Raw genomic sequence first — 12,885 nt, forward strand, 5'->3', positions numbered from 1 at the left:
TCATGTCCGACTCTTTCCGATTCCATGGACTGTAGCCTGCCAGGCTCTGTCCATGGAATTCTCCAGGCAAGAATCCTGGAGCGGGTTGCTATTCCCTTCTCCAGGGGATCTTCCCAAACCAGGAATTGAACCCTGGTCTCTTGCATTGCAGGCAAATTGTTTCCCATCTGAGCCACCAGGGAAGCCCACTAAGTAGCTCTAGAGACACACAGTTTTTAAGTGGTTAATGTACACTTTGAATAAGAATTTTGTTCAAGTTGTAATTTGCTTAAAGTAGGAGGGCTATTTGCTCTTATACAGGTTAAGCTATTAGTAGAGTGTGTATCGGAGAAGGCAATGGCACCCCACTCCAGTACTCTTGCCTGGAAAATCCCATGGATGGAGGAGCCTGGTGGGCTGCTGTCTATGGGGTTGCACAGAGTCGGACACGACTGAGCAACTTCACTTTCACTTTTCACTTTCATGCATTGGAGAAGGAAATGGCAACCCACTCCAGTGTTCTTGCCTGGAGAATCCCAGGGACGGGGGAGCCTGGTGGGCTGCCGTCTGTGGGGTCGCACAGAGTCGGACACGACTGAAGCGACTTAGCAGTACCAGCAGAGTGTGTATGGGGGTAGTTTGGAGGACTTGATAGGAGTGTGGAGAAAAGTATGTTGTAGGGAGGAGATTCTTAAATGAAAATATGTTAGACATGAGTGTTACATGTAGTCCTAGCACAGAATCTGCTGTTGTTGTTGTATATCTTAGTCTATTAGTCTCCAGTTAACAGAATTAGCCTTCAATGAGAAGAATCTATTACCTTCCAGTACATTATTAAATATAGTTCTTCCATGACACATTTAAGTTTTTTAAAGTGAGACTCAGTCTCCCTGTCTCTGTGGTTTTGTAGATACTGTTGTATAACTCTTCTTAGTTTTCTACTTTTTTTGCATATTTATCTACATAAAGTATAGACTTTATACAATTTTATTTTTATATAATTTAATATATATAAAAGTTTATATTAGATTTATATGAATTTGGAGTTTATGGAAATTTTTACAGTTAAGAGTGTAGACATTAGGTATGTTACCTGGGTCTACTGAGTTGATGAGAGGCTCTCAGGCCCCATGTTATAAAGAATCTCTAGACTGAGCAAATCATAAAGACAGGAGAAAATGATTCTGTTCTAACAACAGGTCTTCTCATTCCAAGTGGCACAGTTGTGTTGGATAGTAACTTCCCTGCTCAGGACTGAGTGCTCTTTGTAGTTAAAAGATATGTTAACTATTAATAAGCATGAAAATTCCCTGGCTTTACAGTAACTTCTGACTCTACAATTTTAGAAAATTAAGGTTACTGTATTTTTTGAATACTGCTTAGATTTCCAGTTATAAAGATTTAAGAAGCCAATTGAGGAGCAAGGCAGATTTTAAGGTACCAGATAAGAGTTGATGCCTGTCTCTAATCCCTTAGTTAGTCACTTCCTTACTAAATGAAGTTTATAAATGCACTGGTACTTCGGAGGAAATGCTCTGAAGCGTTTTCTTAGGAAGTATTAATGGTCCCTAAAGGACCAGGCATCAAGTGTATGTGACTGTTGTTTTGTTCAAAAAGTTAATTTCCATTTTAAGGAAAGAGAATTTGGAGTCTTAATTTTAATGTATTTTAGAAAAACAAATAAAAATGCTTTATTGAGGTGTAGATTTTTTTAAGGAAAATAACATAATAAATTTGAATATGCTTGAAATACACAAAACTAAAGCAACCGATGTGCTTTGTAATTATTACCTACATCATCTTCTTATTTAACAGCTCTATTTCTTGTCAGAAACAGAGGGAAATACATGTACATCTGAGAAAGGAGCAAAAAAAAAAAAAAAAATCAGATTCATCCTTCCCCAATCAATCAAAATTGACGGCCCCTTAACATATAATACATAGGACACCGTAGTTTTCAGATGGAAGCAGCCTATAACATGGGCATGAAGCTCTTTATTTTTTTAACATCTGATGAAGAAGCGTTTACTGAATTGGAAAAGTGTTGTACTAATCTGTAACTCAAGATGATGTAGAGAAATTAATGTTATTTTTCCTGGTACTGCTTTATCTTTAGACTTAAATATTAATAAATGTCAAGATTTGTAAGAAATGTGACAAAATTAATGATATCTCTGTATTTTAGCAAATTTGACTACTTATTGCTTTGCAAATTAATATTCAAACTTGACTATATCATAGAATCTCTAGCAATCTTTTTGGCATTAAAAGACCCTCCTCCCTCTCCTCTCCAAAAACCCTAGCTATTTTCATTGTAGAGTAAGCGATAGCAGATATACGATGTAATAGAGTGAGGAAAGATTGCAGAAATTTGAATTATGAAAGGAATCTAATCATTTTAGCTCAGTTAACTTGATTTTTATATGTTTTAAGCAGAAATTGGAATTTATATGAGGTGGTGTCAGAAAGCTCTTTGCATTTATAAATGCTCACTCCTGCAAGTTAAAAACCCTGGTTCATAATTCCCACTCTGGGTCTTGGGAGCCACTTTTCAATCATTTCTCTCTGCTAATTTTGGTGTCACCCTCATTTCTTTTTAAACGATTCATTTTGAGCAAATTTGTAAATGGCCCTGATGTGTTCTACAATTTAGTCAATTACTGTTTCAGCCTGCAAGCCTCCTGGGGAACGGAACATACATGGCCTGAAGGTACGAATTTCAATAATTGTTTCAGTAAAGTTAGATGGATTTGTAATGCTGTGTTCCACTTATTGAAATGTCAAATAAAACTGCACTTTCTCAAGCTCTGACAAGCGATCCCCCTTTTTTTTTTTTTAAATGGGATGTGGAGGGGGAGTCATCTGTAGTATTTGTTCAATATGTGTGTGTGTGTGTATGTGTATGTGTGTGTGTGTATATATATATGTGTGTGTGTATATATATATATATATATATATATATATGGGATTTGATCCCAAATTTTTAAAAACCTTTTTATTTTTGGAATTGTTTTGTTGGTCTGTTTTTTCAGGATGATCCTGGCTACTGATCTCCACAAAGATTTATTTGAGTGAAAATATAGACTTCATTTCAGTGATTAATTAAGCACATAAGCATATTGCACACAGAATACCCCCCTCTTCTTTTGACATGTTTATGCTGGAAACATATATCTATTTAATGTCCTTTCATTGTTCTGTGTATTTTAAATTCTAGATTTCTGCTTAAGGCTTTACATTTAAAAGAAAAACTGGCTATTGTATTAGACTCAAGTGTTTTATAATTAATTACTTGGACCTCATTTTTCAGTGAATAAGAGACATTCTGCAATATTCTGCCTAGTTTTAGAGCTGGAGGGATATAATAATGTGAGATTTGCTATTGGCCCTTGGATGTATTCTTAATATACTTTTTTGAACACATTGTTTTTTATATAAAACAAAAAGAAACAGTGAACCGAATTTCTTCTCTAGAATTGAATTCAGTTCTAGACAGTGAATGAAAATTTCCCATTTATCTCTTTTTTTCCAGCACTATTTAAATATTTGAATAATGGCAGAAGCAAAGTATTATGTAATATACAGGTTGTACATTTTTTGTAACCTATATACTGAATAGACTCCAACCATGGGTTGGTCTAGCAACAAGCTAATTAACCTTCATAGTGAAATGAGAAATTTGTGGCAAATTATAGGTTAATTAGAACTGTGTCCTCAGAACACAGACTGATCAAGATTCTTTCTTTACTTGTAGGTGAATACCCGGGCTGGACCCTCTCAACACAGCAGCCCAGCCGTCTCAGATTCACTTCCAAGCAATAGGTGAGAGCACGCAAGTAAAATGTGCCCGTAAGCATGAGTATCTACAGAGCTGAGGGTGGGGAAGAGGCTTGTGGGATGACACCTCTTTTCCATGAGACCACAAAAGTGTGTATGTGGCTAAGAAGAAATCTGACTGGTTAAGTAACCCCAGCTTTGGTATTGACTGAAAAGAAAGGACCTCATAGAGAAAGATAAAATTAAACAAGTTGAACTGTTAATTTTGGTCTGTGGAGTGGTTTTCCTTCAGTCTCCAGATTATACAGAACCAGAAAATTCGGTGTCTTTGGCTGTTTCATGCTCTGATGATCTGGTTTTTAGGTTGTATAATACTTATTATTTCTGTCTTCCTTGTCCATCTTTTGGCAGTATGATGTTCCACTGATGCTTCCCCAGAAAGAGACAAGAAAAGAGTAAGGTAGTGAAATTTAAATTGGGCAGCCATGTTGTTCATTTTCGTACCTTTGGTTATATAAGAAATTGAGGTATTTTAGAAGGAAGACAGTTTTCATTAATTCATTCTGATGTTGTCCCAGACTGGGATGGATACTCAAGACTTGAGCCTCTTCAAAGTGTTCTTCTGACAGGCCTGAGAACTTACTTCTAGAAGATGAATGTCCTCAAGTAGACTGACCTGCTTAAGCTGAAAGAAATCTAGGTCATGTTTGTTATACATCCAGTTATTCTGCTAGTAGACATCTTATTTCTATTCCTCTGGTAGATGTCTTATTATTGTGCTTGAAGATGCCACTTGAAGTGGTTGTTCTGTGTGTTTGTGTTCACACTGGTGACTGAAGAGCCATCACAGAGCCAGATCACCCTTCCACTGTGTGCCCTGGTCTTCCTGGTTTTAGGGCAGTACTCAGTGCTGGCAGAGCCCTCATCTGCCGAGATGTAGCTTAGGCTTCTACTTTCCCTTCCATGCCCCTCCTTACCCCCTCCACTCAGATCTTGGTTCTTTTGCAGCTGGGCTTTACTGCAGGTAGAGTCTGTCCTCTTGACTCTTTCTTTGCTCTCCTGTCCCCTCCTCAAAAGTCACTTCCTTAGTTGTTTTTTTTATAGCGTCAGTAGATCTTATCCACAGCTTTCCTGCTGTGAACACACTACTCTTAAAGTGTGTTTCCTCTTTAAACAATTTATTCTGTGTTAAAATACATTAACTGGTTTTTCACCAGTGGATCATCTGTCTCCTGGTCCTGAGGGGCAGGTCTTTTAGTCCTCATCCAAGAGCTCGGCCCTGCTCAGCAATGCTCTGAAGCCTCTCTCTTCATGCCTGTTGGGTACGTGAGCCATGGCCCACTGGGTAGAGGCGTGGGGACTGAGGGTCACTTGTTACAGTCCACTCAAAGAGGGCAGGGCCTTTAATCATTACCACTACTTCTTGAAAAAATGATGTTCAGACGGACTATGAGCCTTGAGTGAAAGCAAGGATTTTTCCTCGTGTTTTAGGTCAAAGTTCATCATGGTGTAAAAAGCTGGATGAAGCTGAGAAAGATGGTAAGACAGAAAAGCAGTAGGATAAATTTTCAGTTCTCTCGGGTTTGGTTTTAACCAAAACCGAAGTGAATTAGCTTGGCTTTTAAAAGACTATCATTTATATTCGTGAAGTATTATATAATCTTTGAGATTATTATATAATCTTTGATTATATTATATAATCTTTGAGTACTATATAATCTTTGAAGTATTATATCATCTCTTATATAATAAGAGACTGTCTGATTTAGTGGTTCTCAGCCCTTTATTGCAGCATCTTCCTTTAGGGATATGACAGCTTCCCAGATAGTAATGGTAGTTTGCTCCAAGAGATTTTTGTTATGGGAGGAGTGTTGTTGGAGAAGTCCTACAGGTGATTTTAATGTACCACCCTAGGTTGGCCATTTTCTGTGCCCGTGTTGGTAACTAATCAGAAATATTTATTGAGTGCCTCCTAGTTATTTGGTGGTGTCCTACCCACTAAGAATACATTGTGGTCCTTGTCCTCTGAAGTATGCTAATAGGAATATAAGACCACCCTACAGTATGCAAATAATTATACTTTACAATCATTGTTAGGAAGAAAACAAGCAGATTTTAAAGTGAAAGAATTCTGGGCAGGCATGTGTTTAGATTTGAACTGGGTGTCAGAAGTGGAAGGAGAAAAAAAAAAAAAAAAAGAAGTGGGAGGAGGCAGTGACATTCCATTTCGGCCTGAAGGATGAGAAGGACCTAGCCACATCCAGAGCCAGAGAAGGGCATTTCAGAGGGGTGGGAGAGCATCAGTGAAGGCCCGGGGGTGGTAAAGGAACTCCATGTGTTTGGAAGGAGGCCAGTTAGGCTGGAACACAGGGAGGGCTGCTGGGCTGGGGGAGGGCATGAAGAGGTGGGAGAGCAGTAGGAGTGACAGGAGAAAAGGATGTGACAGGAGCCAGATCAGGTGTGGCCTGGTGCTGGAGTTTTCCTCTCAGTGTATTGGCAAGCTGTTAGATGACTTTCAGCAGAAGACCACCATGGCCAGCACTGTGTTTACAGAAGACTCTTGCCTGTGGTGTGGAGCAGGAGAAGGAGAGGCCCCCACCTAATCCAGCCCTCCTTGGGTTCCTGACTCCCCTCTCCTTGCCAAATGGTCGTCCAGGCGCTTCCTAAACATCCCTGTGGCAATACGCCCTTTACTGGCTGAAGTACCTGTTTTATGTTCATGTAGCCAAGTCTCAGCGGAGAAGGCAATGGCACCCCACTCCAGTACTTTTGCCTGGAAAATCCCATGGACGGAGGAGCCTGGTAGGCTGCAGTCCATGGGGTCGCTAGGAGTCGGACATGACTGAGAGACTTCACTTTCACTTTTCACTTTCATGCATTGGAGAAGGAAATGGCAACCCACTCCAGTGTTCTTGCCTGGAGAATCCCAGGGACGGTGGAGCCTGGTGGGCTGCCGTCTATGGGGTCGCATAGAGTCGGACACGGCTGAAGCGACTTAGCAGCAGCAGCAGCAACAGCCATGTCTCAGAACATTCCTTTTCATGAGCTGAGCTTTGTGTCCTTTTAGCACCCACTTGTAAAGACTGAAGGAAAGTTATGACCAACCTAGACAGCATATTAAAAAGCAGAGATATTACTTTGCCAACAAAGGTCCATCTAGTCAAGGCTATGGTTTTTCCAGCAGTCACGTACGGATGAGAGAATTGGACTATAAAGAAAGCTGAGCACCGAAGAATTGATGCTTTTGAACTGTGGTGTTGGAGAAGACTCTTGAGAGTCCCTTGGACTGCAAGGAGATCCAACCAGTCCATTTTGAAGGAGATCAGTCCTGGATTTCTTTGGAAGGAATGATGCTAAAGCTGAAACTCCAGTACTTTGGCCACCTCATGACAAGAGTTGACTCACTGGAAAAGACTCTGATGCTGGAGGGATTGGGGGCAGGAGGAGAAGGGGACGACAAAGGATGAGATGGTTGGATGGCATCACCGACTCGATGGACCTGAGTCTGAGTGAACTCTGGGAGTTGGTGATGGACAGGGAGGCCTGGCGTGCTGTGATTCATGGGCTCACAAAGAGTTAGACATGACTGAGCGACTGAACTGAATTGAACTGTAAAGACTGAGTTTAGCCCTCAGAACAGGGCTGTTCCCTCTTCTAGGTGATGCATCCACCAGTCATCTTCCCGCCAGTCATCTTCCTGCCAAACAATCCTGCCTAGATTTCCTGTCTCAGTAAATTCTCCCACATCCACCTGGATGCAAACTCCAGATGACCTGCCAGGCATCCTTCACTGCTTCCTGGGTCTCCCTTAGCCCCACATCCAGTCAGTCCCTACATTTGTAGGTTCTGCCTTCTGAATCACTGTGAAGCCTGTCTGCTTGCCAGCATCTCTGTTTCTGCAAAGGTGGATCATGCTCCCTCAACTGTTGCTCCAGCCTCCTGACAGCTCCCCACTGCAGCACCTCCTCCACGGTGCAGCCAGCGTGACCTTGCTGATGGGTGTTTTGAGCCCCTCATTCCCCACTTTACTGATCCATGTAGCCTTTAGTACGAACTGTAGCTTCCACAGCAGGTAAGCCGTGGACTCCCACACTTGGGTCCTCTGCCCACTCTAGCCCCCTGGCCTGCCGCTCCCCATGCCCCTTCCAGTTGATGCTCCAGCTTTGCTAATGAATACATGGTACCCTTGATGGATCACATTCCCTCTTACTACTGGGTCTTCACATCTGCTGCTGTCTCTTTCCTGTTTTCTTCTTCTTTTAATCCACTCCCTCCTTTGCCTTCATCCTGGCTAACCTTGGTTATCTTTCAGGAACAAAGCTGTTGTCTTCTTCTGAAAACTGTCCCTCATTATTGCCCACCTCCTTGTCTATGCCAGGTACCCCTTCTATGAATTCCCATTATCTCCCTGAGCTTGCTTTTACTATAGTGGTTAGCACATTGTATTGTAATCACTTCTGTCCCCCAATAAATTCTGTACTCTTTGAGGGCAGTGATGGTAGCATATTCATTATTTTTTTAAAAAAAGATTATTGACATTGATTTACAGTGTTGTATTAATTTCTGTATAGTAAAGTGTTAAGGTATATATATATATATACACACACATATAGATACTCTTTTTCATATTCTTTTCCATTATGGTTTCAGTAGATAAAGAACATGCGGTACATGTATACAGTGGAATACTACTCAGCCGTTGTTGAACCCTAGTTCCCAGCATGATGTTTCACACATAGGTGATAGTTAGTCAGTGCTGCTTGAATAAATGAGTAGACAGATTCATTTATATTCCCTCTAGGTTTTGTCTCTGAATCAAATTCTCCCAACTCATTCAGCTTTTCTGCTATGTTATTTCTAACATAGCAGAAAGAGTGAAAGACCCTTTCACTCTTCTTTGAATATCTCAGTGTCCCCTTAAAGTGCCATACCCAAGTGACAGTTGTATCACACTTGCGTTTTAAAGGCAAAACTAATACAATTATGTAAAGTTTAAAAATAAAATTTAAAAAATAAATAAATAAATAAATAAAAGAAAAGGAAAAAAATAAATAAATAAAGGATCTTTTTAAAGTGATTTTTAGATAGCTCAAGTCACAGTTACCAGATAAATCACTGAGTCAACTGCGGCACAAAGAAATTGCCAGGATATATAAATGTAATTTTTTACCAGATCAAGTTGGTAGCCAGATATTGGCCTAATGAATGAAATCAGTTTTTTCCTCTGTCACTCTTAAAGCATGAATTGGTCTTTGCCTTAGGTGGTTGACTGTTTATTAAATTGAGCTTACGGGACTTCCCTGGTGGTCCAGTGGCTAAGACTCTGAGCTCCCAGTGCAGGGGGTCTGGGTTCAATCTCTGGTCAGGGAACTAGAGATCCCATATGCTACACCTAAGAGTTTGCATGTTGCAACTGAAAGATCCGACATGCTGCAACGAATACCTGGCATAGCCAAATAATTTTTTTTTTAATTGAGCTTACTCATTCACATGATGTTCCTAGGCCATAATTACTGAGTTCAAGTCCCACTGCCAAGCATGGCCTTTCCTGAACATCTTGGCTTTCTCCTATAAAATTAGGATGATTAAATTTTCCATCTATCTACTGCTGGTGTTTAGAAGATTGATGAAGTTGTATTAAGGAATCACTTTTTGTTTCTTGGATGAAAGGTGTTGTGTAAATGCAATGAATCAAAATGTTATTATTTCAGGTTGCATGACATAATGGAATATCTGTGGAGAAACATTGCCTGGGCATTGTTTGGTTATTTCTGTTTTTATAATAATTGCACATATTAAATTGGGACTATTTATGGGAATATAAGGATCCAAATGTTTTCAAGAAAAAAAAAAGTGTACTTATGTTAGAGAGATAGACTAGAGTGATCTTGAGCAAGGTCTGTACCTTGGGTTTCTCTCTCTATATATAAGAAGTAACTCCCCCCTACAGGGTATAGCCACAGGGGTGTAGTTATTGGGAGCATTAGATCAGAATACTAAGTAATACCATTTAGCACAATGCATGGCACATGCTCATCACTCAGGAAATAGTAGAGTCTGTTGTTTTGTTTTCAGCTGGTCTCATTTTAGGCAGTTATTTTATTTTTAAAATATATTTCAGATTTAGTCCTATTCTGCAGAATTCTTAACTGCTGCTTAGTGCATGAATTCTTAGACTTGGGAGGATGTTATTAAAGTTTAGAATCATTGGTTGAAGACATACTTTATAAAGTCTGGGGAATATAGAGACTAGGGGCCCATAGTTTTCATTTAAGAAATTTAAGAAGTATTTATTTATTTATTTTTAATTTTATTTTATTTTTAAACTTTACAGTATTGTATTGGTTTTGCCAAACATCGAAATGAATCCGCCACAGGTATACATGTGTTCCCCATCCTGAACTCTCCTCCCTCCTCCCTCCCCATACCATCCCTCTGGGTCGTCCCAGTGCACCAGCCCCAAGCATCCAGTATTGTGCATCGAACCTGGACTGGCGACTCATTCCATATATGATATTATACGTATTTCAATGCCATTCTCCCAAATCATCCCACCCTCTCCCTCTCCCACAGAGTCCAAAAGACTGTTCTATGCATCAGTGTCTCTTTTGCTGTCTCGTATAAGGGTTATTCAAAAAATGGGCCAAAGAACTAAATAGACATTTCTCCAAAGAAGACATACAGATGGCTAACAAATACATGAAAAGATGCTCGTCGCTCATTATCAGAGAAATGCAAATCAAAACCACTATGAGGTACCATTTCACGCCAGTCAGAATGGCTGCAATCCAAAAGTCTATAAGCAATAAATGCTGGAGAGGGTGCGGAGAAAAGGGAACCCTCTTACACTGTTGGTGGGAATGCAAACTAGTACAGCCACTCTGGAGAACAGTGTGGAGATTCCTTAAAAAACTGGAAATAGAACTGCCTTATGATCCAGCAATCCCACTGCTGGGCATACACACTGAGGAAACCAGAATTGAAAGAGACATGTGTATCCCAATGTTCATCGCAGCACTGTTTATAATAGCCAGGACATGGAAGCAGCCTAGATGTCCATCAGCAGATGAATGGCTAAGAAAGTTGTGGTACATATACACAATGGAGTATTACTCAGCCATTAAAAAGAATACATTTGAATCAGTTCTAATGAGGTGGATGAAACTGGAGCCTATTATACAGAGTGAAGTAAGCCAGAAAGAAAAACACCAATACAGTATACTAACGCATATGTAAGAAGTATTTATTAAGAAAAGTAATTATAACTTGGAATGGTGAGTGTGGCCAAACTTGAAGTCTGAGGTTTTCTCTAATATAACTTATTAAGGGTAACAAATGAATGTGTGTGTGTGTGTGTGTGTGTGTGTGTGTGTGTGTGTACTACTGCTGCTGCTGCTAAGTCACTTCAGTTGTGTATGACTCTGTGTGACACCCTAGATGGCAGCCCACCAGGCTCCCCCGTCCCTGGGATTCTCCAGGCAAGAACACTGGAGTCAGTTGGCATTTACAACTAGAGTAATGACCACCATTTATCAAACACTTAGTATGTGTCAAGTCACTGGGCTAGGCTCAAGGGTGGGAAGGAAATGGAATATGTAGAGACGTGAGTAAGATGCGGTCTCTGTTCTCAGAGAGCTTCCAGTCTTGGGAAAGGGTGTGGAGGAAAGAAAGACATCTACAGATAACTACCAAAGGGAAGAGTTAATTTGGCAGATGGGGAGAGGGTTAGAGTAGATAGATTAAGGATAGAGTTAACAAGCTTTAAATTTCAATTAAAACATTGATGGGAAAAGGTACCATTTTATACACCACTCTACTAATTGAGTGAATGTGTACAGGTGTAACTCAGTGTGAGGCTAGAAGGAATTCTTAGCATCCTTTGGCCACTTTCCCTCATATAAATTTTTACATAGTCATATATGTCCAGAGAAGAACATTTCCATATTTCTTACGTAATTCTGGAAACTGACACTCATACCTGTGGGAGAAGAAAGGAAAGAGAAAGCAGCTAAAATTGATTTGATGCCTACTGTGTACAGAACCCAGTGCTAGGCTTTTTGTCATATTTAATCTTCTTGGTTGCACTATGACATTGATATTTCCCCCACTTTATAGAAAGAGGAAATTGAGATTTAGAGAGGCTAAGTATCTTGTTCCAGAGCACACAGTGAGTAAATACTGCGATTATTTCTGCCACACATTTGCTTCTCAGGAAGCTGCATTGTAACTCTTAACTATAATAAAAAATCAGAACTTAAATTATTTTATCTTTTTGAAGTTCTGTAATCTTTGGTGTGAACATTCTAAGAGTGCATTCTCAAGTGCTTGGTAGTGCTCAGCATTAAATAGCCACTGGAAGGCTACCCCGAAACAGCAGAACTAATAGCAAGGAGAGGTCTCTGAAGTAGTCTGTGCCGCAGTCTAGCTTCATTATTATAGCAGACTTCTGTATTGCTTTAGATTACTGACGGGCTTCAGTCTCTTACTGATGCCTTTGGCTAGTTACTTTAGAAAATATTTTACGTAGGGATAAGGATGTAAAAAGTGTAGTCTATGTCTGCACCTAAAGCAAAAGTGTATTTTAGTCTAGAACATTCAGTGTTGTTCAGAGTTGTTAATGAATTTGCTATTAAAAACTATGCCTTTTCTTTTCAGCTTAAAGAAGTCTTCTGCCGAACTGAAAAAAATATTAGCCAATGGCCAGGTAGGTTTCATTACAGATTAAGATTTTCTGATAGTAGTAACTTAGTGCTGTCCAGGTTTTTTTTTTAATCCATAAACTTAATAAACAGATAAAGGGTCTGTATATTTCTTCTTGTCATAAATGAATTACATGGCTTAATTTGATTGGCAGAACAATTTGCAGCACGTTTTTCAAACTGTGCTAATGGGTTTCACTCCCAGCAGATTGAAGTACCATGCACACACCCTGCTGCCAGCTCAGGGTAAAAAAAGTTAATCAGTTCTGAACAAGTGTGTCAACCCATGGGTTGTTGAAATGGCCCTGCGTCCTGAGGTGACTGTTTCTTTCATTATCTTTAGGGAGAAAAAGAAAAACTGTTAACTTTCTCACCTTAGTTCCTTCTTTTGTCCTGAAACTAACACTGGCTTTTTAGAGGAACAGAGTCA

General features: G+C 39.8%; 1 protein-coding gene across 13 annotated transcripts in view; it reads left to right on the forward strand.

Annotated features, from left to right (window-relative positions):
- Positions 1–12,885, forward strand: part of MAP2K5 (mitogen-activated protein kinase kinase 5) — a 268,500-nt gene that overhangs the window by 41,857 nt on the left and 213,758 nt on the right. For all 13 annotated transcript variants that reach the window (XM_070796953.1, XM_070796958.1, XM_070796959.1 and 10 more), the window contains exons 5-7: positions 2,649–2,689; positions 3,734–3,801; positions 12,412–12,460. In XM_070796953.1, coding sequence (XP_070653054.1) covers positions 2,649–2,689; positions 3,734–3,801; positions 12,412–12,460 — 158 coding nt within the window. The remainder of the gene's footprint in view (positions 1–2,648; positions 2,690–3,733; positions 3,802–12,411; positions 12,461–12,885) is intronic.

The sequence above is a fragment of the Bos indicus genome, chromosome 10, assembly GCF_029378745.1.
Source record: "Bos indicus isolate NIAB-ARS_2022 breed Sahiwal x Tharparkar chromosome 10, NIAB-ARS_B.indTharparkar_mat_pri_1.0, whole genome shotgun sequence".
Lineage (NCBI taxonomy): Eukaryota > Metazoa > Chordata > Mammalia > Artiodactyla > Bovidae > Bos > Bos indicus.